The 26,936-nt window shown below is 40.6% G+C and overlaps 1 protein-coding gene across 2 annotated transcripts in view; it reads left to right on the plus strand.

The window, feature by feature from the left end:
• The window catches only part of USP22 (ubiquitin specific peptidase 22), a 170,112-nt gene that overhangs the window by 120,149 nt on the left and 23,027 nt on the right, over positions 1 to 26,936 (plus strand). For both annotated transcript variants that reach the window (XM_030577272.1, XM_030577271.1), the window contains 2 exons: positions 17,324 to 17,493; positions 26,315 to 26,462. In XM_030577272.1, coding sequence (XP_030433132.1) covers positions 17,324 to 17,493; positions 26,315 to 26,462 — 318 coding nt within the window. The remainder of the gene's footprint in view (positions 1 to 17,323; positions 17,494 to 26,314; positions 26,463 to 26,936) is intronic.

Raw genomic sequence — 26,936 nt, forward strand, 5'->3', positions numbered from 1 at the left:
CGTGTCCAAATTGCCCCTTGTCAGGAAAGACCAGGATTGATTAGTTTACCAGCTCTCTACTGATCCTGACGTGCTGGTTTACCTAGCTGCAGATAGAATCATAGAATCATAGACTATTAGGGTTAGAAGGGACCTCAGGAGGTCATCTAGTCCAACCCCCTGCTCCAAGCAGGACCATCCCCAGATTTTTACCCCAGTTCCCTTAATGGCCCCCTCAGGGATTGAACTCACAACCCTGGGTTTAGTAGGCCAATGCTCAAACCCCTGAGCTATCCCTCCCCCCTCCCAGATGGCAGTGGCTGGCCTGATTGTATGGGAAGCCTGGCCACAGACCACTTGACACAAAGACCCCTTGCTCCCCTGCAACCCAGAATGTGTCTGCCTGGCAATGTGGTTCCTTTCAGGGCAGTGCTCTAGAGGGATAATGTTTGAGTAGGTATATTGTGAAGGTCTGCCTTTTCCAAGAAGAGCTTATTACTTAAGTGGGAATTAATGCTATGATGTCCCTTCTGGTTTCCTTTTGAATGTTCCCCAGAAAAACTGTTCAGCCCTTTTTATTACTCAGGTGTGTTTAAACAGAGACCAATTAGCATTGGATATGTGTTAGATAGATACATTTGATTTCTCCCCCCACCTCCATTTATTTTTAAAAATCCCTTCATCCTCGAACATTAATAAGAGCCTGCCAAAAGTGATGGAAGTTTCTTTTCAGCAACTCTATCCATCTGAACTCTGGTTTCTTACTTGGAAGATCATTTCCAAGTGACAGCATAAAGTGAATGAGCCAAAGTATAGGTACGTCAAAACATCAGACACGTATGAGCTAGGTAAGTTCCCAAGAATGTAATGCTTGCTGAATCACAAGATCTGACTATGAAAATCTCCCATAACGTCTTAAAAGGAGTCGAGTCTCAGGTAACTAGCTGTCCCTGGATATATGTAGATAAGAAAATAATTTTGTTTGAAATACAGGCAGGCAGAATGCACTAAACAGCAAGTGACAGTAGGAAACTTGATTTTTTTTTTCTATTAAATAAAATGTGGTCTTTAAATTGCCCGGGGTCTTCACCATTCTCTTTCCCACCCTTCTGCCAGATGATATATGCAGCTAAAAGGTTCAAAACAAATTTTGCCTGAAGTGTAAATCCTTAGCTTGAGCTCTTTTGTGTTAACTCTAATTGATTAGACTAGAGTTTGGGAGACTGCACAGTAAATCAATATCGGTTTATTACACTCATAAATATTTAACAGCTTTTTCAGCTGCAGAATTAACTGAATATGTGACCTTAGCTTGGGCTTTATATAATTAGTAATAAACACTGTGAGCTTTAGAAATAACTGTGTTGGTTGTACCAGTCCCCTTCCCTTGCAACTGAGCATAGATATTCTCTCCTTGCCTGTCCTAACTGAAACAGATGTAGACTGGTAGTTTACCTGAACTCATTGGTTTATACACAGATCACCATTTCCCCCCTTTACACTATGGGAAATCCTCCTTTGCAGAAGACAAAGGAGGCAGTCATGATATCATCAGAGCTACATGAATGCTGCATCAGAACTTGTCCTCAAAAGTTGCTCCTGGAGCATTTTTCATTCTTTGATTGAAGCCCAGAAGTTGTTACACCTATAATGTTCCTTTTCTTCTATCTTGGAAATGTGGTGGTTACCCACAAATCACAGTGCTACTAGCAGCTGGTTGGGCTGCAAAAGGTGCATTGCAGAGGAAGATTTTATTTTTACTTGTGGTCTTAACTGTACCTTTATGCTATATAAAGATGTCTTTTTGAAGTTTTTTCCCCAGAACTATGTTGTTTTCATTTAATAATTAAAAGTGTTACAGTACCAACAGGTTTTAACAAAATCTGAGTTTTAGGTGGTCTAAATAAATATCACCTCCCTGCTTTAACTGAGTGCTCAGAGGGCTGACGCGTCTGTTTCCTTTTATTGTTATTTTCTTCACTTGTCCTCCAGAGCCAAGACTCACTGTTTCTAGTGGGGAGGGGGAGCAGGAAAAAAGCAGCTTTTGGAGGAGGGAAAAGTGAACCTGATATGGAGAGATAGCAGATAACATGGTCTTGGCTAACTCTTCTGCTTCCAGTGGCTTTTGTAGTTGTCCAGGTTCTTCCTGGCGAAAAAGTGTCTAGACGCCTTTCCTGAAACTGAGGAAGAGCCACTGTAGAAGCCTTCTCTAGGGGCCCCTGCTACAGAAAGAGGAGAGGAAAATAGAGTGGTGACCCTCAGAGAATAGGGCTGCCAGCAAACAAGTCCTGCCATGAGAAGAAGAACCAGCCCATGGGTGAGCAGCATCCAAGGAGAACTGCAATCTGGGCAGCATTTACAGGGAAGAAGATGCCCAAGTAGCATGGAAGGGTGTGCAAGAAGAGAAGAAAAGAATGAGTGATAAAATTAATTACACTGATACTTTTGCAATTCATTTTTCTTTCCTCCCCTTCTCCCCAGGGGACAAAATATATATGGCATTAAAGATTTTAAAATAAAATACCTCAATACTTCCTTATTACTACTTAAACAGGTAAGTAATAGTTGTGTTTTCCAAAAGGATGTTTCATAATTGCATATAAGGAAGTAGGTTGATTGTGCAGTCATGAATGGAAGAGAAGTTGCTCTGTTAGACTATCTTTCTATTAAACTGTTTGAAGGCCCTTTCTTAGTGAATCAATAAACAGCAAGAGTATTCTAGAGACTTTTTTTTGTTCCATGTAGAATATTCTCCAGGGACTGTTCGGTGAGGACATTGGCATTGAAATATGGACTTACCTCAGTTTCCATTTTTGCTATGGATGTCAGTGACATCCTGGCTTGACTCGGTGCATTCAAATTTGGTATTTTTCTCTCTTGTGAAATAAAGAATGGAAAGTCATAGATGAGTGTCAAACCTTCTAATATGGGGAAACAGTAATGCTTTGAACAGTATGCTTCCCACTTCAAATTCTCCAGGGAGTTGTATTGATTTAATATTTGGATAACCAGGGTATAAAGAGAATCAGGTCCAGAAGAATAGCTCTGTGTAAATCTAAAGTTTGTCTCCTTCACCAACAGAAATTGGACATAAACGCTATTACGTCACCCATCTTATCTCTCTAATATCCTGGGACCGATATGGCTACAGCTAAATTGCATAACTGCAAAGGAACATTGGCATCTGTTCTTGTGTTATATAATTTAGATACATTTGCATTATCTACTTCCTTTGTGTTTTTGGTGCATAAATTTGTGAACAGGTCTAGTATTTGTGCTTGTGTTCAGAGTTCCATGTTGTAGCAGCCGCTTGGGGCATTTTCAGGAAAACAGTGTGGTTCACTGTGTTTAGAAGAAATCTTTACCCATCCCCAGTAAATAATGAGTACTAAGAAATTAAGCTAGGATTTTATTTTATTTTTTAATCTTGTGGATTACCTTTGAGGTATTCTGTACTGTTTAATTTCTTAGATCTGAGTGGTTATTGCGTGTGGTGTCCATTGTGGGCATCTTTGTGGTATTGCTCAAATTGTATTTTCAGCAAAGCTTACCACTAACTGATGAGCTGTTCCCCTGGCACACTAGCCTTAAGAAAAAGCACTCGTAAAAAAGCATCCATTCTACTGTATTCGGTCCCTGAAACAGCCTCGCTCATGGGAAGTGTTGCTCAGCATTTCTTTAATTTACTGCATAGTGACCTCTACAGTAAGTCAGCTGCTGTTTAAATTAAGGAGTAGATTCACTTATCCTTTAAAATCTGTCTTGCACGAAGCCACTGGATTTTTTTATTTATATATAATATAATATATGAAATGTGTCTAAACTTCTGCAGCATACAGATGAATTCCTAGTTGCTTAGCACTGCACACATGTTTCCATTTCTTTATTGAATAAAAACATTTCTAACCACTTTTCTTTTGGTTGACAACTCTCCAATGAATTTTTAAAAATTAAAATAATTAAAACATTTCTGTTACCAGCCTATGGGTTCTGTCATTAATATACAACAGAGTACCCCAGATGGAAATCCCAGCTCCTGACTGAGAGAGATTAATTCTGGGGGAAGGCCTTTGATGATGATAGTTAGAGACATGCCTTTTCCCTACATAGCTCTGCTTACATCTGCCCTGTGAGCTAGGGGTGTGATTCCCAGTTCCTGTAGACGTAGTTGTGCTATCTCTTATCTAATCTAGCAAACTAAAAATTACAGTATAGGTGTGGTAGCATGGGCAGTGATGGCGTGGACTAGCTGCCCTGAGTACATACTTACAGGGTACAGGAGAGTTTGTACTCTGGGTAGCTAGCCAGTGCCGCTGCTGGTGTTCATGCTGTGTCAGCTATGCCACTATTTTTACCACGCTAGCTCAGATGAGAGCTAGTATGAGTGTTCTACAGGAGCTGAGAATCACACCCTCAACTCATAGTGTAGGCATAACCTATGCGTGAGAGTAAATCAGTTTCTGTATCTAGCCAGCTATCTTAAGGGTACTCTTTGAATCTCAGCTCTGTTGTTAAGGTTTTTTTGTAATCGTTATTAGAAACTCTGCTTCTCTAGCTTGGCTACCATTGCAGGTTTGCCAGCTGTGTCTGCAGCTCAGTGCTGTGAAACTACCTTGGCACTGATTTTAATTGAAGATACAGATTGATGCAAGGTCACTGCAGAGCTCTTCCAGCATTGATTTGCAACACTGCTGAAGGCTGTGGACTTAAGTTTCTTCCCCAGGTTCTAGTAGGTAGGTGTCAGAAGGTGACTGTATTGGAGTGCAATAGCCAGTTAAAATGTATGCCGACTGCATCTCTTCAAGTCATCCACTGACTTTTTTTTTTATTGAGTGGATGCTTCATTGAGGCATAACCAATTGTTTTCTAAAGTGACTACAACATTTCCGTAAGGTACTATATGTATACAAGGGGCTTAAGCTATGGTTGCTATAGGAACCTTAACTGAGGTACCTGAATGTTGTGCGTTTAAACTGTCATTTTAACATGGGCTTTTTCAGATTAAACACCAAGAAAAGTGAGCTGACATGCATATAACATTTTTGTGTGGTATTTTGATAATCTAAAAAGTGGGGAATTACTCTCTGTAAAAAATCATGGGGGCAAGAATGACGCTTTAAGAAAAATAAGTACATTGTGAAGCATCAAGAAGCTTGCCTCCTTGAAGCTAGTAATGTCACAGCTTTGCAGTTGCCATGTAAGATACATATCCAAGTTTGTAACTGGCCATCAGTTACTCAGCTTCAGAACAAGCTGCATTTGGTAAATTCCATGAAATTGACTGACTGAGGTCAACTGCAGCTGGCACAGGAGGAGAAAAATGTATTGTGTTATTTAGGTAAACAAATTGGTAATGAGGATGAAACCCAGTTGCTTTTGGTTGGTTGTCTGTGACATTTTTAAAACAACTGAGAGCTTTCTGTTCTGTTGACAGGTCCACCCATGTGGAAAATCTTTCTTCTATAATCTAATGAGATGTGTATTTTCCATGTTAAGCAGCATACCTGAGTCGCCTGTATTTTTTCAGGAGGAGAGAGTTCTTTATATTTTATTACTATATCCAGATGCAATGGATTGCCGTGTGTGTGTGTGTGTGTGTGTGTGTGTGTGTGTGTGTGTGTGTGTGTGTGTGTGTGTGTGTGTGTGTGTGTGTGTGTGTGTGTGTAGGTGGTACATATCAATTCATTGTGTAGTTGTTTTCTAGCTGGATTTTGATTTAAGATCCTCCATAGCTACCATCTTAATATAGTCACTGTTGAATCCTTTCCTCCCTCCCCCCATACTAGCAAAAGATTTCTATTATGCAATCAGTTATTTCAACCATAACTCAAATAATGAAAAAAGTTACAGAAAACTTTTTGCATGATATTTAAAAATTCAGATAGATGAGTTTCATTTTAAAATCCAAACGTTGAGTTTTGCCATTGAAATTTATACTCTTTCCTATGTGTCTTTTCTAATATAGCAGCAAAGAATCCTGTGGCACCTTATAGACTAACAGACATTTTGGAGCATGAGCTTTCGTGGGTGAATACCCACTTCGTCAGATGCATGTAGGTATTCACCCACGAAAGCTCATGCTCCAAAACGTCTGTTAGTCTATAAGGTGCCACAGGATTCTTTGCTGCTTTGACAGATCTAGACTAACATGGCTACCCCTCTGATACTTTTCTAATATAGTTGCTTTGCAGCTGTTCAATGTGGAACAAGTGTGTAATGGCTCTAAAACAGTCCTCTAGCTTAGTTCATCTGTTATTGGCTCTGGTTCTTCATAGTGTTTCCTATTGACTTGTTCTTCCTTTAAATTCTTCTAGCTCTTACATTAGTTGTCTTCCTCAATAAAGCCCTTATACTTGTATTCAAGAGGGAAAATGAACCCATGCCAAATTTAGGAGTAGGCCAATGTTGTTGGTTTTTTTACAGGTAGTGGCCAACCAGCTTATTTCTACTCTGTAGCTCATCTAATTTAAAATACAGGGACACTACCTGTTCAGTTCCCACAGTGCTCTAGAGCTCTCTTGTGAGCTGGGCTTCAGAAGCCAGCAAAGAGCAGAAGCATTAATGAAATTTTTCAGAACCTCCTTGTTGGTTTAGCAGTTTTGTTTGTTGAGTTAAAAAATGGAAGTGGTGGTAGAAGTATATTCAGGTGGATTTGCACTTAAATCCTGTGCAGAAGAAGTGGGTTATAGGAGAGATTTGAGTCGGTCGGAGCCTAGGGCAGGGAGATGATTTCAGGGATAAGGAATGATGACAACATCCAAAGGTGAGTGAATCAAGAGGGCAGAATGGGGAGAATAAACATAGTGTAACCCTTATGCTTGACAAGCAAGAGGCTGTGTGTGTCTTTTGGGGGAAGGTCATTTCAGTGGAGGAGAGAAGACAGAAGCCCCGCTGGAGAGACTGGATGGAAGTCAAAGGGGAGGGAAGGGATGTGAGCACGAGAGGCTATAGCTAGAAAGGGGCAGTGTGACTGAGTGAAAGCTCCCTGTGGATAGAGGGAAGAGCGCAATTGAATGTAGAGGAAAAGGAACCAAAAGGGAAGGAGAAGTGGTTGAAAGTCAGGCAAGGAAGGAATATGGGAAGGCAAAAATCTCATCTGTATTATCTCTTCCCTAAAGCTTCATTATAAAGCTCAGCTGCCAGCCAAGGTAAGATCCGTTCTGAATGCCTCTTCACCAAATGTTTGAGTACAACACGTGAACTTTCTTATGCAGATAACCCTTTAAGGAAGTTATTCTTGAAGAGCAGCGAAAGAAATGTATTAAAGGTGCTCTGACTAGAGATGACAATAAAAACGAATCTGTATTTAGTGGTCTCGGTTAATTTACAAACCGGCAAGTGTCAAAATGATGAAAACCTTCACCGTAGTTGACCATGTTGGCCATTCCAGCAAAATGCAAATACTTCCAAGGGATATTTAAATCCAAACTATTTCATTGCTCCTTTTAAAAATGTTAAGAGTTACTAGGTTTTGGCCCTAAACCGCCTAACTGTGTCCCTTAACCAGCAGTGAGGATCATTATACATTGCATCACCTCGTTCCCATTAGATATAGCAGCAGCAGTCTGCAGAAAGCCTACTACTTGTGTATACCTTACCGTGATATATTGAGCAGATAACTCAATATATCAAACTCATTCTCTGTTGCAAGGAAATAGCAACAGCCTAAGCAAGTTACCGAAACTCATCAGTTGCGTTGCAGCATCATAATAGATTTGGGTGGTGCAAAACACTAACAGTCAAACAACTTGTAGATGCTGCCTCTAACATGATGACACATAACAAGAATGAAGAGACATTTAGTTTTCTTAATTGGAGCACACACAATCCAAAGGACACAGCTGCTGCTCGTGCTAAAATAGAAAGCATAAGATCCTAAGAACTGAAGTCTGTTAAATTTTAATTTGGCTTCCTATCTTGGATATGTGCACTTTTTTTTCAGTGTCACTGTAAGAAGAATGGGGACGCATCAGTTGGAAGCGACAGAGGAGGAGAAGGACCTTGGGGTATTGGTTGATAGCAGGATGACTATGAGCTGCCAATGTGATACGGCTGTTACAAAAGCAAATGCGATTTTAGGATGCATTAGGCGAGGTATTTCCAGCAAGGATAAGGAGGTGTTAGTACCGTTATATAAGGCGCTGGTGAGACCCCATCTGGAATATTGTGTGCAGTTCTGGTGTCCCATGTTCAAGAAGGATGAATTCAAACTGGAACAGGTCCAGAGAAGGGCTATTAGGATGATCCGAGGAATGGAAAACTTGCCTTATGAAAGGAGACTCAAAGAGCTTGGCTTGTTTAGCCTGGCCAAAAGAAGGCTGCGGGGGGATATGCTTGCTCTATATAAATATATCAGGGGGGTTAACGTTAGGGAGGGAGAGGAATTATTTAAGTTTAGTACTAATGTAGGCACGAGGACGGATGGGTACAAACTGGATATTAGGAAGTTTAGACTTGAAATTAGACGAAGGTTTCTCACCATTAGGGGAGTGAAGTTCTGGAACAGCCTTCCGAGGGAAGTAGTGGGGGCAAAAGACTTATCTGGCTTTAAGACTAAGCTTGATAAGTATATGGAGGGGATGTTAGGATAGGATAGTTCAATTTGGGCAATCGATCTGGATTATCACCAGATAAGTCTGCTCAATGATCTGCGGGGAGATGTTGGATGGGATGGGAACTGAATTACTGCAGAGAATTCCTTCTTGGGTGCTGGCTGGTGAGTCTTGCCCACATGCTCAGGGTTTAGCTGATCACCATATTTGGGGTCGGGAAGGAATTTTCCTCCAGGGCGGATTGGCAGGAGCCCTGGAGGTTTTTTGCCTTCCCCTGTAGCATGGGGCATGAGTCGCTTGCTGGTGGATTCTCTGCAGCTTGAGGTCTTCAAACCAATTTTGAGGATTTCAATAACTCAGTCCTGGGTTAGGGGTTGTTTATAAAAGTGGACGGGTAGGGTTCTGTGGCCTGCCTTGTGCAGGAGGTCAGACTAGATGATCATATTGGTCCCTTCTGACCTACGAGTCTATGAGTCTAAGAATGGGAGATGAGTGTGCTTAGATTAGGTTTAATCAAGTAGCGATAATGAGAGATGGATGTTTTGTTGCAACTCAGAGCACATTAGGGATTAGAAACACAGGTAGTGCTCTTAACTCATTTCAGGCCAAAGGTCCATTTACTGGTATCCAGTCTCTCAGTAGCCCATACCAAGCACTTTCGAGAAGAATGTAAGATTCCCCATAGCAGCTGATTAGGCAACAGTATGCTTTTGGGAAAGATTATTCGTGACTTCAAGCGGTTAGTACTTGTTTTATATCCTGAAGCATGAAGATTGATATCCCATATAAGCTTTTATTCTAGATAGTCTAAACATTTTATAGAGTTCTTTTGTGAAGCCTAGTAAGGTCTGTCCTCCATCATAATCTTGTGGCTCTGAGTTATTTACAGTTTAATTACTCACTGTGTAAAGTATGTTATAAATTAGTTGCCTTTTAATGTGGTTGAGTATTCCCTTGTTTTTGTATCATAGAACAAGATATAATATGAGCTCCTGATTGACTTTTTCTAGACTGTTCGTTATTTTTATATACCACTAGCTTGCCATCGCTTACTCATCTTCCCAACTAAATTATCTTAATCCTTTTAATCTCTCATATGGAAATATTTCTAAGCCTCAAATCCATTGCCCTTTTAGATTCCTTTTCTGTCTAGTGCTGTATTCTTTTAAAGATGAGATAACCAAAACTGAACAGAGTGCATAATTTTTTAGTTTTAGTTTCTTGCTTCAGCCTTATTTTCTTGTTTGTATTTGTGACTGCCATTGCACATAGATCTAATGTCTTCAGAGAGCAGTCCTCAAAGATGCTTGGTCATCTTTTCCTGAACTTTCACAGTTTATAACTCATAAGCATATCTGTGTAGTTCATATTGTTCCTTCCGGCATGAACTTCCTTGTTCTTGTCCATGTTGAATTTCATCTGCTATTCAGATCACCTCTCTTTGTTAGATCCTTTTGGAGTTCCCTAGAGACATGTTTAGGCCTGACTAGTCTAAAGAGTTCGGACATCTGTAAACTTTTCCATCTTATTGTTCATTGCCACTCTTCTTCAAGTTCACTAATATGCTAACTAACACCGGTCATAGTATAAATGTTTGGGGCAACCCCGTTAACTTTCTTTCATGTTGAAAACTGATCATTTATACCTGAACTTCGTTTTCTATGTTGTAACCAGTTTCTAATCTGACAGAATGTATTAATTTCTTTACTTACCTTTTATGAGCAATCATTTGGCCCTTTCTCTGTCTTCTCCGTGACACCACCACCACTAGCTAGCTCAACACGTAACCTGTGGGTGCAGGAGAGATCAGCTGGTAGATGACTGGCCCAGAAAGATAGCAGGGGTCAGGCAACAACCATGCTGCTGCTCCTGGCTACCTGTTCTGCAGACTAGGTGATGGGTACACCCCTTCGACTGACAAATGTGGTCTGTGTCCCCCAGGGGCCCAGGTCTGCAGAAGAATGGATCTGGCTTTAAGCTGCGTCTGGGCCACAGCAGATTCACTTTGAGTTATTTTTAGACATCTTTAACCTTACTCTGAATAGGATATAACTGCCTTCCTGCTATGGCTTACCTTCTATCTGCAGGGCATTTTTGCGCGGTTGCAGGTCACTGTACAAATAAATTGGCTTACAGTTAATAACAGCCTGATATTTACAGATGTTCCAGGTTTTGTTTGTAGCTCTTTATGGACTCGCAATTTGAAACTTAATTCTTTTGCACATTTGCCAGTAAGAGGAAATTACCTACTCCTGTATTATACAGGCATCATTTGTCTTATATTTTAATCCTTACAACAACAAAATCTAAAAGTTCAGTTATCCAGATGTTAAATACAGTTTACATAACTTGCATGTCCAACAGGTCAATTTTGCCTGTTCAGGTGGCACTTGTTTGAGGTGGTGGTGTTTCTCCCCCGCCCCAGCTCTGGCAGGCTACAGAACAACACTATATTTTGTGTGGGAGGTGGGTTTCCCCTGAATTTCTTAAGTGTGTGTAAAAGGAAGAACATTCGCCCAGGGTTCCATTCCACCTCTGTTCCTCTTATGGGCATCCTGGGACCAAAACCACCTACTGGTTGCAGGGTTCCTCCTAGTAAAACACCACAGTACAGTCCTTTGGCGGGTATTTCAGTTCAGCAGCGTACCAGGTCACACAAACGTCTTCTATCCTTCTCTCTCCCCCATCAAAGCTTTGTGGATTTTTTGTTATTAATGAAGCTCAGCTCTTACCTGGTTCTACGAAGAGTGCCCTCATTTAACTATGCAATTCCTGACCTGACCAGGAGCAATGACAATTAGTCCTACCATCTGGGCAAGCATGAAGAAGTTAAACTTACTGTTAACTTGCAACAAGCACAGGTCCAATATATTTCACTCTAACTGCCTACCTTCATACATAGGGGAAGGAGAGAATTGGTTTCTCAAAGCAGTCAGAACGTTTTTAAGATTTGAAATATATATTGTATGTCAATTTGCAGTTTTACTGGCACTGCTGATTTCTGTGATGTAAAAAAATACAACATCCATCTTGGTGACAATACATTTTGAAATGTAAAGAGGGCATGAAATCTAATAATAATTCCTGCTGGTTGTTGTTTCCCTGAAACAGTAAATTACTCTTCCTCCCTCATCTCTCCAAAAGCAGGTGACTTACGATGTTGACAGTAGTCAGTAGAATCTCAGAATTAATTGTGGGGAATTTCCACATCAAAATATGGGCTACGGTCTGCAGAAGCCTCCTGTTAGAAATATAAACTGAGTAATATAAATAGTAGAGGTAAACAAATTCAGTAGTAGTAAACAAATCCTAACGCTACGTGCATAAGAGAGATTTGTATTTGTGTTTAAAGAAGGTAACTAGTACACCTTTCCAGACACCAAGCATCTGCAGAAACCCCTTTTCCTTACAGCAGACTGTTAAGGTGTTTGTTCTCTTAAAGTAATTATAAGGAGAAGATGAGTTGCTGATTTAGTCTAGGGGCTTGTGGTTGAATTTTTTTTAAACTTGACTGCGATGAAATTTTTACTGTAGCTCTGTGTTAAACTGTTGACAAACTAAATGAACTTACAGCTGTCATCTTCTAGTTTGCACATGAACCATGCTACAAGAAATCTTAGATACAAATCTACTCTAACTTGATTCTCAACTGCTTTTACTAAGCGTCTCTTTTCCTAGCCACAAAATTCCTTCTGCCCACAGCAACCTTGTTAAGTGACCATTAAACACAAAGAGGGGGACATGACTTCTCTTATGGTTAAGACACTGAACTGGAGATCAGGAGTGTGTGTTCAATTTCCAGCTTTGCCACAGACTTCTTGTGCGATTTGGACCTGTATGCCATTTTGCGCAAGGGGATAACAACACTCCCTACCTCACAGGGGTCTTGCGAGGGTACAGTAAATTTAAAAAAAACAACAACAAAAAAACTTGAGGTGTTCAGGTACTACTGTTGTGATTAGGGCATTGTAAGTACCTACAACCACAGTCGGCCATTTCAAAAGAAACACACCAGCCTAAACAATGAAGAAATGGAAGCAACCAGACAACATTTTAGAAGCATCAGAATTAATCAAAATGCATGTTGTTAGGTTTTGACAGCCAAAGTGCACTAATTTCACAAAAGGTCATGCTCTTGCCTGTGTAGGCTTACATGCCAGTCACTCAGTGTCTTCTCTGTGAATTTCTAGTGTCTGTAGCATGCCCCAACAGAGAGCACTGGTGTACCGACTGCCTCTTCAGAATCTATGAAAATGATTTTATCTCATTAATCATATCGACCGCCATTAGCACAGATAACATGTCTGCTGACATGGTGGGACATAGTAACAGGTGTGTCAGCCTGCACTTCTGTTCAAGCCTGGTCGAGGTCCATGATCGTTTATCTGGTCTGGTAATGTATCGTCTGCACCTGAAACAGTGCGGGGAAGATGTAGGAGTGGCAGAGGAAAGCCTGTGAGTTCTTTGCTACTAAGTAGTAGGTTGGTGCCTCGTGAAATGGAGCTTCAGGAAGATGTGCATGAATGATTTTGCACTTGTCATTGCATGGATGTAGTCTGGAAGGCCCATCTTGGATGACCAGTTGTGTTTTCTGGAAACCTTCATTGCCAAGTCCTCCTGTTTATTTTCAGGGATGACCTTTGGATCACTTTCTCAAGCATTTCTCCAGGTACTTTCTCTACTTGTGTTGGCTTCCAGAGTTGTTTGAAAGAGCTTAAAGAAGCCACTGATGCCAGGTAGAGAACTAAGTTATTCATTCCAGTTGTGACCACACAGGGACCTGTACTTAAACTTCATGCTTTCAGGCTCTCCAATTTGAGCTGCTTATAGGTTTCAGCATGGTACCTCTTTGTCAGGACGGCCTATCTTCTCGCTTTGACATATCTGCCCAGAAACTGGTATCAACAATGATGGTCACAATTTATGCCTTAACCAGAAAGCATGTTAAAGACTTGACTGGATGCACGCAGTGCTTGTGAATTCATAGCATTCCTTTGGTGGTGGTTCTCCTTTCAAATGCTATTAATCCAATGCTCGTCTGTACAGTTACTGATTTCCCAGTATGAAACTCTTGCTGTTTTATGTTACCTGTATGTGTGGGCATGAACAGCCAGTATTCTGATTCTCCACGCATTCTTGTGAAGTATACAGTAACACAATATTGTAGGTCTCTCTACAACAAGCAATTTTTAAAAAATATATTGATGGAAGAAGAGTGAAGAACTACAGATTACTAAGGTAAAGCTACTGGTTAGCACCCAATTTTGAGAACAAAGGAAAAAGGGATATATACATTTCTCAGATGCACAGTCCATGCTCAAGGTGTTGAAGATCTAGCTTCATTCATACCCTGCCTGTCCATTATATAATGGACCACTATAAAGAGACACATGATGTAGGGTGCTGAAGAGTGGCCACACAATTTTTTTCCTATGTTTTGCATTTGTACCCTGCATTACGGTATGCCTGTTTCATAGTGGTATTATTCATTTATTTCCAATTCTTCCTTTCTCCAACAGTAAGATTAAAAAGGAAATCAATAACATACAGAACGAGCTCACAACCCAGAACACACGGGTCTGTGCCTATAATATGTATTGTACATCTTCAATGTCTGCATTTCTCAAGTCCACTCCAGAGACAGTGCACCACAAGCATGAATGGAAACATAGAAAGCTAAGGTACTGTAAAATACAGCAAAGAGTCTGCACAATACAGCAACCAGTTCTGTTAGCTCAAAGTTGAATGCTGTGGGCAGTCTTAACAAATGTATCCACTCCTCCCTACAGGCACTGTCCTATGGTCAGATACTGATGAAGAAGAATGGTTGCCCCAGGCAAGAAGGGACGATGCAGTAGAGGTTTCTGGATTTATTCTTCTTCTAATGATATGAAGCATGCTAAACATATTGCCATGTATTTTAGGCAGCTTAGACATCACAAAACAAGTCAGTAAAATTATTGGGACAGATTATAAGGAGAGGCAGAGGCCCTTCTATTTTTTTTTTTTCTTTAATGGCCCAGGTACAGCATAAGGCGTCTCTGTACTAAGACAGTCTTTCATTTTACGCTACCTGTTATGTCTAAAACATCATTTTTTTCTTTTTCAGGAATTAAACAGGAGTATTTTGAACCAAGTCCCAGCCACAGTTGACCCTATGTACATAAAATTTAACTGTGTTTTTCCCAGGTAAGGATGCTGTAATCGTTACAGGAGAACATTGGTCTTTGGTGCAGTATCTTACCTCTCATTCAATGTACTGTACTATTTCTTTTCAGAAAACAACTCAAATCGTATTGTGGCTGCTGCATTCATTGCTGCCTGAGGGCTACACTGAGTGTCACCCCAGCCAAGTAAGTCCACATCTTTTTCTACAAAGCTCCATTTGCAGAGTGGTCATTAGGGTCAGGGGTATCTAAATTTCAGCACTATTTGTGTGTGTTACAGGTCGCCAAATCTCAACTCAGTCAAGCTATTATGGCTCCATATGAAGCACCACATTTGGACACATGCAAAACTGACATCAAAACAATTTGTGCAACCATGTAGAGAGTAACCAAGCCAGCCTTCCGAATAGGGAAATCTGCAGCTTGTCTTCTGGTGACCATCTTGAAGAAGGTGCTGCCTGGGATCATAGCAAAGCAAGGTTCAGCCAGAGGCATGTAATATACAGTGCTCAATAAATGAATTCAAAAAAGCTGTCTATACTGTTTACCTTTATTTGGGAGCACTAAATCAGACACCAAAAACAAAAGTAATAGGATATAAATACCTATGTGCAATACCATTTTTTCAACTAAATAGAGCCTCCGGGGATCCCGTCACAGGCTTCTGTACAGCACAGACTTGGTTTGAATTCTGTCACTAATTATAGGGGCTAATGTTTGCAAGGGACAATGGAAAGAGACTTTCTCATGCTTAGACAAGCACTCCTGCTCAGACAGACAAGTGCTAAATATCCCCTGCCAGGGGTTTCCCAAGGCCTCAGTCATTGCACAGCAAATACAGTTAGTTCTATAGTGATAACGGGGGGGCTAAGAAAGCACTGTTGATCAAAGACAATGACTTTTACCCCAGCATGAATATCTCTGTATCTCGACATGATGCACAGAGATGCGTGAGCTAGTCGGAAGATTATTCTGCTATCTGTAGCATCCTACTATACTTAAGTGTGCTACGACAAATTAACTATTTAACAAGTTGCTAATGTGGCTCATTCAGCTGCTCTGCCTCCCAGCGTGATAATAAAACAAATGATTACAGTGTGCTTCCTGCCCGACAGAAATTACTGTAATGTAAATGGAAAACTTTATGCGCTGCACTACAGAATAAACAAGAGCAACAGGATGCTGGAGGAGCAGGGCAGTGTCATATTGCATGCTGGAGGGATGATTTAGGAGAGCTGTGTATCCATCACCTAAATTCAATATGCAGTTCAACACAATAATGTCTACAGTAACCTAGCAACGGGACCACACGCCCCTCCTGGTGAAGGAAGCTAAAAGGCTTTTTGAGCACTATCTGGTGTATTGCAAGAGAACTGCAGCATTTTTAATCACCTCCGCATTGCCATCTGGTGTCTTTTCATGGAATGGCAGGAAAATTCTCCAGTTCTGGCAGATCATTTCTTTTCAGGTTTGCAGTGCCTCCAACGGCTCCATTTGTATTGCACAAGAGGAAATGCGTTTGTTTTACCTGTCACTAATATCAGAGCATTTTCTCTTGTTCTGTGATTGTGTCTTTAAGGATCGTTGTATATTTAAAATAATCATGTTCGTTCTCATGATGCTTTTCTTTCTGGCTCACAACTACTTCATAGAGGTGGTTGTGTCAGTGTCTTGGGGACAAACACAAGAAGCTGAGCATGGTTTTCTTCTCAAATGAGCTTTGCAAGCAACTGAAAAGCATTCCCTATTTGTGGCCTCTTCATGGTGTGCAACAAAGGGTGTTTTCTTTAAGCATCTTGGCTTTCACGCAGAAGATATTATCTATGGGCATTATAGGGCATACCTGCATTTGGCTTCTGTGGGTTTGAACCCAGACCCCTGTGCTGTTAGTTAATGTTCACTTGTCTTTTATTTGAGCTGAGCTGGGTAGCAACATCCTTAGACTTTTACTTAATTTAAAAGTGCTGTGTTCAGACTCCCAACCTCTGTAAAATCAGCACTGTTATAAACTGGGCCTAATGGCCTGGGTACGGTCTGCCACCATCAGCACCATCTCCTCATCTGCATAGCTGGGTAGGAAAAACAACCCCCTTGGTATCTACGATGTGTTCAGACAAGAAAATTGTTACTGCAAGATAAAATGGCACATAATAAAATTACAGAAGCATCTTTTGGCCTAGTGCCCTACATAAAGAAAATCTTTTTTGTGTTGAGCTGTGAATATTTTTGTTTGCTTCAGTTGATCAACATTATGACATGTTGACAAAATGTCATTCTAGGTGTCTGGAGCATGCCTGTTAACATACTCTTTAACCATTAGCTTCTTTGATCAGTAACACAAGTGGCAATTCATTTTTTTGTTTGTGGGGTTTTGTTTTTTGGGTTCCTCCCTAGCCCCACAAAACCCACAGTTGCCAAAAAAAAAAAAAATTGTAAACTTGAAGCACTTTCTGGTTTACTAGTGGCTGAACTGGTCATAAATCCTTACAGGATATAAAATCTTCTAAGACGTTGGAGGGCAGCATTTTGAATATATCAAAAGATGCAAATGACTGAAATGCTCAGTTCTGTTTTTGTTTTTAACTCAGCAGTAGTTATACTTCCCCTTCCCTTTCTCTCTTTCAGGTCTACGAGGGCTCATCAATCTTGGGAACACATGTTTTATGAACTGTATTGTCCAGGCACTTACCCACACTCCACTACTGCGAGATTTCTTCCTCTCTGACAGGCACAAATGTGAAATGCAAAGCCCCAGCTCATGTCTGGTCTGTGAAATGTCTACACTTTTTCAGGAGGTGAGTGCCGTTCACCACTACAGCAGCACCCTGTAACTTTCCACAATTTTTCTTATGCAGAGGCATCATAAATTTCGTTTACGTTTATCAGATGACAAAATACAGTGATAAAAAGGGAATGTGAATTTGTTGTCCAAGAATAGTTGAATCCAGTCCTGTGGTCCTTATTCAGGCAAAGCAGCCACTGAAGTCAGAAGTTGTCTGAGTAAGGACCGAGTAAGAAACCTTGTAAGGACACTATTAAAGCTAAGCAAGTGCATCTTATGTATAAGGTCCAAGGTCTAACTGTAGGAATCTGTAACAGGCTCTGGTAGTGGAGAGGAGAGTGAGCGAAACTACAGTATGTACCATTGTACCTTAAGGCACTGGGTTACATTTGTTAGTGTAAATACTATAAGGATCTTAATTCTGTGTATTCCTTCCTTTAAAAACATTTGTTAGCCTCTCCTATACCAAAACACATTAATTGCAGGAGGATAATCGGAAGCAACCATGTTGGTACAGTATGTACAGTGTGTACATGCATAGGCACCAACTCCATGGGTGCTCCAGGGTTCAAGCACACACTGGAAAAAAAAATAGGGAGTGCTCAGCACGCACAGGGCTCGATTAATCTGTTGTGGGCCCCACCCCTGCTCAGCCGCCTCCTCCGGAGGCCCCGCCCCTGTCCAGCCTCTTCCCCCTGAGACCCCTCCCACCGCTTGCACGTGGGCGAGGGCAAAGGGGAAGAGGAGCACCCACCGGTAAAAACAAAGGTCAGTGCCTGTTTGTACATATACTCTTTCCCTTTGTTCAACAAGATGCCTGGCTTTGCAGTATACCTTCCTGAAGTTTCCACCTCCTCTCAGTAGGCTTTTGCTCCATGATAGGCATTGAAAGATGTTTACTTTGTGAGTCACTGTGTTGAAGGTACTTTTGCAGTCTTATTTCTGACTCAGAAATATAAGACCACATGATAGGATTGTAGGCGACTTTGATTTTAGGTTTTAAGATGAACTTTCTTTATCTGCCCTGTGTCTTTTTCCCCCTTCGTGAGAGACCTGCTTTCATGGTAAGCAAATGAAATGCTCAGAACTTTTCTTTCCTTGGTTAAAACTGTAGTTTATGCTACTAGAAGATAGGTGCATGTTGCTTCGAAATAATGTCTGTATTCAGAGTGTGTTTTAGTATGTGTTTCTATTTCATGGCATAGAAATCCAGGCACACCTAAAATCTACTTACTGCTATTCAGTAGGTTTCACTTTGCCAAAGATAACTCTCTTGTTTATTGTGGATCAGTCAATCTTGTGTGGGGAAGTGAAGTCCTTTTTTAAATGTTCTACTAGGGAGTTGCTGGTTTCTGAGATAGTGCTTAACACTTTATATAGCAATTTGTGCTTTCAAAGTGCTTTACAAACATTAACTAATTACATATTAAACATCCTGTATGTGGGCTCATTTCCTATTTACTACTGAGGATATTGGACTAGAGGTGGGAGAGAAGGAAAATGTGCTATTGTAGGTAGCAGCTGGAGGATAATTCACACTAGATGTGGTCAATCAGAATATCACGGGCAGGGGATACCACTCTGCATAGGAAAGTATTCCAGGCACTGAGTGGAAATACCAATTTCTGTAGGTTATCCATTTGCAAATCTGATTTGATTTGTAAAAAGCCAAGTATATAGGTAGTAATATCATCTACAGTCAGCTTGATGTGCCTTCATCAGATTGTTATAAACATTACTTCCTCCCATTGGTTTGTAATAATTTTGGTGGTCTGTTAGCACTATCGTCCCTTTGAAAAGGGTAGATGGGAGAGGGGGACATGACTACCATGTCATGAATTGGGGGTGAGATTGGAAAAGCTGCCTGGGGATTTATTATTTGTACGAGCGTAATGTATAGGAGTCTGGACCCCATTGTGCTAGACATCGTACAAACCTGGAACAAAAAAAACTGTCCCAGTCCCGGAGAGGATTTAAGTGCACAACTTGCATCAATTTCAGTGTGGCTTATGCTTCTAAATTCCACAGTAGGGTGACCAGGTGTCCTGATTTTACAGGGACAATCCCAATATTTGAGGCTTTTTCTTATATAGAAGCCTATTACCCCTCAACCCCCATCCTGATTTTTTTTCACATTTGCTGTCTGGTCACCCTATTCCACAGGCAGTTTTGAATATTCCTCAAATCAAAATTCATACCTGTGTTTTCACCAAATCTTGTGTAATTCATATTGTGAGGTTTATGATACCATGAAGGAGTATTGAATTGCAGCTGTTTAAAATACCAGATTGTAGAGACAGGACTGCAGTGATCTGTCCATCTTTGTACCTCATATTGAGGTATTTAGGTTATTGTAAGAGTCTAATGTTGGGGAGGGATACTGTAAGTAATATGGGAGAGAGAATTACCACACAAGCACCTAGAAGTAAAAATTTTAACACCCAGTCCCTCAGAAGCAAAACTGTGCTGTTGATTACCCAACTCCAGAATATTTTCTCCTATCTGTGAATAGTAAATATTATATTATTGGCTACATTGGATAAATCTCTCAGCATTTTTATTAGAAGCCCCTTTTTCCCTGTGGGAGCATTTTGAATTTCTGCACACACACATTTCCATCTAATGTCTTATAAGTAAGCACTGAACTGCTTATCTCCAGTCTCCTCATTAAAAACACGCATGCATTTATACAGAATGTTGCATTTCCAGTGATCAGGGAGGCCTAACCAATAGAGATTCAGCAGTGTGAAGGAATCTTTTGTAATTTAATTACCAGGGCAACTGCAGTTCAAATTCTGTCTCTGGTTTTCAGTGTGATCTGGTTTTTACCTGGCTTTCCCTCGGGTGTTAATTGATGTAGTTGTCTCAAGCCATCTTATTAAATGTCAGACAATCAGGGCAAGGGTTAATTTTATCGCTCCTCCACCCCCCCCTTTCCTGAAGGCGTGATCTTATCCAAATGGAATGCCAGGGACTCTAGTGAGAGCATGCAAATAAGTTCAGCTTAGAAAACTAAAAAAAAGTGAGATCTGCAATCTGAAAATCAGGGTGAATTTTGCCCATTGTGATCCCTAAAGAAATAATGTTGTCCTGCTTTTGAGTTTAGGATCAGTTGTGTAGGTTGTACAAGTTGTTTCTCCATGATAAATGTCCACTGCATTTGCATGTTTGGAAGTGACTAGTTCCTTCTGGTTGAAATAGATTGCTGGTGAGCAATGAAGGTGTCAGCTGTTTGTCACTGCTTCCATCAAGGGACTAGTTCTTTCCCTGTAAATTCACTAGGCACAGCTTTGCAAATATTTCAGCATCAAATTTCTGGTGTTTGTTTTTAAAATGTATAATTACATCTATTAACATTTTAACTCATGCCTCTCAGAGAAATAATAATATAATGAAACCAGTTGTACTGCATATCAGGAAGAATAAAAAGGATTTGGGAATGGCCAATGCAGTTGAAACTGGATTTTAAAAAAATCAAAAATAAAAATATATAGAATCTGTTCATTGAGCTAGTTGGCTTAATGGATTCATGTACTAGCTTTTCACTTGTGTTTCCTTTTGGTTTACCAATGAAAATGAGTTCAGTGATGGTCTAGTCCCTAGGCAATATTTATTCACTTTTCAGAATGACCTTGCAATATGGCATGATTAGCAGGGTGTCTATCTCCATCTACTTGTGACTGGAATAGCGGGAACACCTGGGGATATTGCAGGTCGTGGTGCATGCACTCACACAATGTAAAGAACAAAGCCTTCTCTTTTCCTGTCATTACCCACCCCTGTGAGTCTGCAAAAGAATACAGTACAACTAGGCAGAGAGAATTTAGAAATAGAAACACACAGGAAAAAGAGGAGAATGAGAAGATTTATTACTTTAATGTCTAAGATGTTAGGCTGTGTTGAAATGGTTTGTGTAGAAAATAAAAGTAAATTAAATTCTGGCTGAAACCTCCAAAAAGGGAAGAAGTAGTATCTTAAGGCCTTCATACAAAATATCACAGACTGGGGCTTTACTGGGCACGTACAGTATTGTCCTCTATTTGAGAGTCTAGGCAATGTTTTTATAAAGTCAAGAGTTAAAGAAAAGTAGAAGAAATTTTGGGAATTAATACCATATGCTCAGTAAAGCATCTGTGTAGATTTATACAGTAGAAATGCCTTACAAGCCTATGGTATCCTTAAAGTTCCATACACAGTAAAGTTTCATGGAAATTGTGCCCATGCTGTAAACCATAATAAATTATTGCTTCTAAAACAGATATCAAATTTATATCCATGCTTGTGAAATTGAGATCTTCCAAGTTGCATGAAACATTACTGAGTGTTGAGGGACTTAGGATAGATATTGGTATTAAAAACCAAAACGTATTGTTCCCCCATCCTCCACTGTAGACGTCCTGTCTATTTAGGGTTAAGTTGAAAAATAATTCATAAATGAAGCTTTTTTAATTTTTCCAGTTGGAATGGAGTCTAAAACAGGAGTTAGACATATAAGAACTCTTACTTGCAGAGAAAATGTTAATTTGGTATGTATGCAAGGATGCCCAAGTACTTTTGTTTATTCCCATAGCTGGAACACCTCCACACATCCATTTTTGGTGGGAAAAGAGCATCCCTGCAGTGATGTAGTCTGTGGGGTCTACCTGTTCTAGCTCTGTCCAATGAGTCGAGGTTGCTGTATATTGCTGCTGAGTGCTAATTATGTAAAATGTCTGATGAAATCTAGAAATCCTATATACATTACTGCTAGAGGTAGCCATTAGCCAGTGTAAAAATACTAGGGCAGGGCATATCTAAAAACGGAGACCTCAGCTTGCAAACAGTTGGAAGAAATATATGTCTGTTAAGGAGTTTGCACTACTGCCCCTTGAGTTGAGGTCTGTGGAAAGCCCACAGTACACATCTCTGAGAGCCCCAAAGAGTTTGCCAATAAAACTAGGGAAGACCAAATTTGACATTCTTGATATTTCAAAGAGAATAAATGAGCAGATTTTTGAAGGTTTTTTGAAAAAACGTTCAATGTTTTAGACCATTTTATACATCACAAAGAGGCAAAAAAGGCATAACCTGGCATTTTTGTTAGCCACCTTCAAAAGCGCAGAAGAGATCAGTGTGTGCTTTATAAGCATGCCTTGTACCTGATTAGCTCTGTTAACTCTTTGTAATGTCTGAGCTCTAGAACTAAATGGCTGCATATGTTTGTATGCAGCAAAGTCACTTTTTTCCATGTTCTGCTTTGCAGTAGAGTCTCCTGAAATATTTAAAGTACTAGAGAACCTTACAGTAGTTATAATTAAAAATCAGTAATGACGAAGCTTTAAAATATCAAGTATTAAATATACAATAATGGTAACACTTAAATATTTATTGATGAAAGATTTTTCAGTAATTTTTCCGTAGTGAGATTCTTTTAGTCCTTAGATATAAGCACACAAATTATATTCCAATGAGCTCAAGGTTTAGAAGCACAACTATGTTTCCATTTCTCAACATACAGCGGGACACAGTGATCTTTGTAGGTTGGAGAACGATGAGGACAACATATTGTCACATGCATCTACATTTTTTTTGGTAAGCGCACTCTAAAATTAGAAAAATATATATTTACCGCAGTAGAAGATGCAATTAGTCAGGTCCTTCTAGGGTCTATATTGGCGTTGGTTGATTTGTTTCTGTTTCACAAAGGTAATGTGCCTGTAGAATTGCACTTACATTGGTACTCTGTAAGCATAGGTGCTGGAACTAGGTGTGTGAGGGGTGCTGCCGCACTCCCTGCCTTGAAGTAGGTATTCAGCACAGGGAAATATGGACACTTGGTGAAAATTACTCATATTCAAGCGAGTTCAATGGCCGTTAATCAGAACTATGCAGTACAAACATTCAAATTAGTATCAAGTTGACTGAGTCTCTGTTAAAAAGAAATATCGCATAGATGGATTCTTTTTATTTACCACCTTATCTTTACCTTCTTAACACACAGCTAACACCTCCAGGCTGCTGTTGGCCACTTATGTAACCTAGCTGCCTCCGGCTATAGTGCAGGCAGGAAGGGGTTAAGCTCTAAGGTTGCGTTGTGCACAAGGGCCCAGGGAACCTGACTGCAGGGGCTTCGGCGAACTCCGCCAAAGAGGTGGCTTAGTAGGGGAGGGTGTCTAGGGGATAGAACAGCACTGTGCTTCCTCGAGGCAGGACCCCGGGGGGGGAGGTGAAGTGGGTGCTAAGCCCCTTCCCCAGGGGCTGCTGTGGAGCCTGCAGGTTCGGGGCAGGAACAGTCTGGAAATCACTCACCGACCACCACTCCAGAGCTTAGCTGAGGGATGGAGAGGCTTCCCCATGCCAGCGCATTGCAGGGCTTTGGCACATGTGCCTGGGCCGGAGGGTTTGGGGATTTCCTGGGATGCCAGCCCAGCCATAGGGGAAGGAAGGAGCCTGCCCACCAGGTTGTTGATGAGCTGAGTGGGGCAGGACATGCCCCGCCAGGTGGGATATGGAGGAACAGCGGGACTAAGGGGGTGAAGGGGCAAAGCAAGGAGAGGAAAGCAATAGGGAGAGCACATAAAGGGTCGACGGGTGGGCAGCAGAGGCACACATAACTGACCACCATTTGGTGCCTGCCTGCATTCACCAGCCACTGCAGCACGCAGCCAGTGCCAGCCAGAAGTGGGATGTGGGGCAGGGCCTTGCTGGCCAGGAGCCAGCACGCAGCAGACCAGCAGGGGGAGTGGCCAGCCCCACGCGCTGCATCTTAGCTCTGCCACCAGCCTTGCACACCCACCCCCATTGTCAGCCACTGGAGCCTGCCCACTCACTGGCAGGGATCTGGCCGGCAGCGGGACCTTCCTATACTGGTGGGGGGAGGAGGACAGAAAATGAGACAATTTGCCCATTTTTAAGAAAAGTCAGGGCACCTGCAGGAGGTCTTAAATTCAGGACTATCCCTTTAAAAATGGAGCATCTGATCACCCTGGCTTGAAGTGGTTTCCATTATATATAGAATTTACAGTTTTGATTCAATAACTTTCAGCTCCCCCAGTATACAAATTGTTCCAGCATCCTTGTTTGTAAATAATAAAAATTTGCTAAGTAAAAGGCATAGGGACTATTACTGAATATAGTCTGAGTGAAGCTTTTGTACTATATATTTAACAGTACTATGATTGGGTGTGTTTCCAGTTTCCATATGGTAATAGCCAATAATTTGATAGTTTTTTTTAGATTCCTTTCATCCTAATGAAGCACTAAAGAATTTAAAATCTGCTGGCAGGTCTAGTGTCTGCAGTAGAGTAATTATAGAGAGTGCTCTTGGTTAAAATGACCAGAGAGCTCTGAGACTAATTGTAAGGAGTGACAGAACAGAGAAGTTTTATTGCTGCAGTTTCTTGAATAATGTTGAACAGTAGCTGCATCAGCAGATTTCAATTACCGCTCCAGTCTCCTGGTGTCATTCTTGTTGGCATCAGAGTTACCTATTGATCCTCTTATTTATAGAAGGCTTTTTTGCTTGTTGGGCTGCATAGATATAGTTTCTTGTTGAGAATATAGGGGCTTATAGAAGAAGAGAACTTTATTTGCAGAGAAATTTGGCAAAAGACTGCAGAGCTTTATACACAAATGAGGACTAGTGAAAAAATAATTTTAGACCAAATTTCACCTACAGCTAACCCCAAAAGAGAGAGTACAATTCCTCTAGCCACCTTGTCGCACAGTTTTTGCAATTTTACTGGTGTGAAAAAGCTCACAGGAAAAGAGCAAAGAGAAACCCGGAAATAATTTAAAAACAAAAAACTTTTCTCCACACGGTAGTGAGATAACACACTGCTTTTTTTTTTTTTTTTTAAATCCTCTGCATATTCTTTTTTATGTGATGGAAGAGTTTTGTTGGAAAATATACCTCAAACATAAACAGTAGTGTCACTTATTGAGGTCTTGTCAACAGTTAGCATGGTCTTGCAGGGCACCCTTGCTGGAGAATGTTTCTTCAAAGGGCAGGGAAGGTCAAATGATACATATTTCACTTGTTTGAAATGAAACGTCACTTCAGTTAGTAAATTTGGAATTGAACTTTTATATTTGCAGGAGCTACTCTTGACGCAGAGAGTGTTTTCCTGGTAAATTTGCCCACATAGACAATGCTGCTATAACTTCCCATGTGGACTCACTTACTCAGGAATAAAAATGCCTTTTTCTGATTTAGCTTATGTTGCTTTGACAGCAGTACATGACATACTGGTATGTATATTCCCGTAAATTTCCCCATATAGACAAAGCTTTAGTGAGTAGTGGCCACTACTCACCAGCAATTACCATACATTGGTATCTAGGGGTAGTTAATAGTAGACGTTGATTTATTTTTTCCAATGGCCAATACTGTTTGTTGTTTTCCCTAATTCTACATAAGAGTAGAATGTACAAATATGCTTGTTGACTCCTTACATGTGTGGGTATGTCTTCTATCTAGACCAAATATGTTTTAGAGATTCCGGCGTGCTATCCAGGGTGAGCAGATTTGAGTACTGCTCATTTCTGTCCTCAGTATGACATTATTCATAATGCAGGCTAATCATCACAAAGCCAGGAACTTGCAAGAATGAAAACTATAAAAGGTACCTATAATTTAAATAATGTGTCCAGTGTATTCTGTTCTCAAACCACTTACTTGGAGGATCTGTTTTTAAAAAAAAATAAAATAAAGTGACATTTCAGTGTAAGATGTCTCAACTAAAGTTTCGTTCAACTTCAGTTGCCTAATTCCAGTCACTAACTTCTTTTATGGCTAAATGCACAGCGACTGTGTATCATGTTAACAATCATGTCCTTTTCTTTGCTTTGAGCAGTTTTACTCTGGGCACCGATCTCCTCACATTCCATATAGGTTATTGCACCTGGTATGGACGCATGCACGGCATTTAGCAGGGTACGAGCAACAGGATGCACACGAGTTCCTCATTGCTGCATTAGATGTGCTACACAGACACTGCAAAGGTAAGGCTTGCACTGGCATGTCAATGAACAAGGAATAGTGAATCAAAAAAAGTTAGAGATCTCTTCTTAAGTTGGGTCTTCCAGCGCAGTATTCTCCCTATTTAGCAAATTCTTTTTTAAATGTGTTTTTGTGTTTCTCTCATACATCTATCAAGCAGACTTTTCCTCCTGCCAAAATACCCACATTTAGAGAGAGAGAGAGCACATATTGGTTTGAGTCACGAGCTTGCCCTTATTGGTTATGTGAGTCAGTATCTTGTAATTTAAATTGCCGTCCAAATTTTATTTATACTTGAGGTATTTTAAACTTTTATTCAATGCATCAATAAGGTACTGACTAAACACACAAAAGGAGGCAAAGTAAGTGTCCAAGACTGTTTTGCTTAAATATTATCCTACTGTATTCGTGATGCACAACATTTTAACAGCACTCTGAATGGAACACCGAATGGAAGAACCCTTACCTCAAAATCC

Source organism: Gopherus evgoodei, chromosome 10, assembly GCF_007399415.2.
Source record: "Gopherus evgoodei ecotype Sinaloan lineage chromosome 10, rGopEvg1_v1.p, whole genome shotgun sequence".
Taxonomy (NCBI): domain Eukaryota; kingdom Metazoa; phylum Chordata; order Testudines; family Testudinidae; genus Gopherus; species Gopherus evgoodei.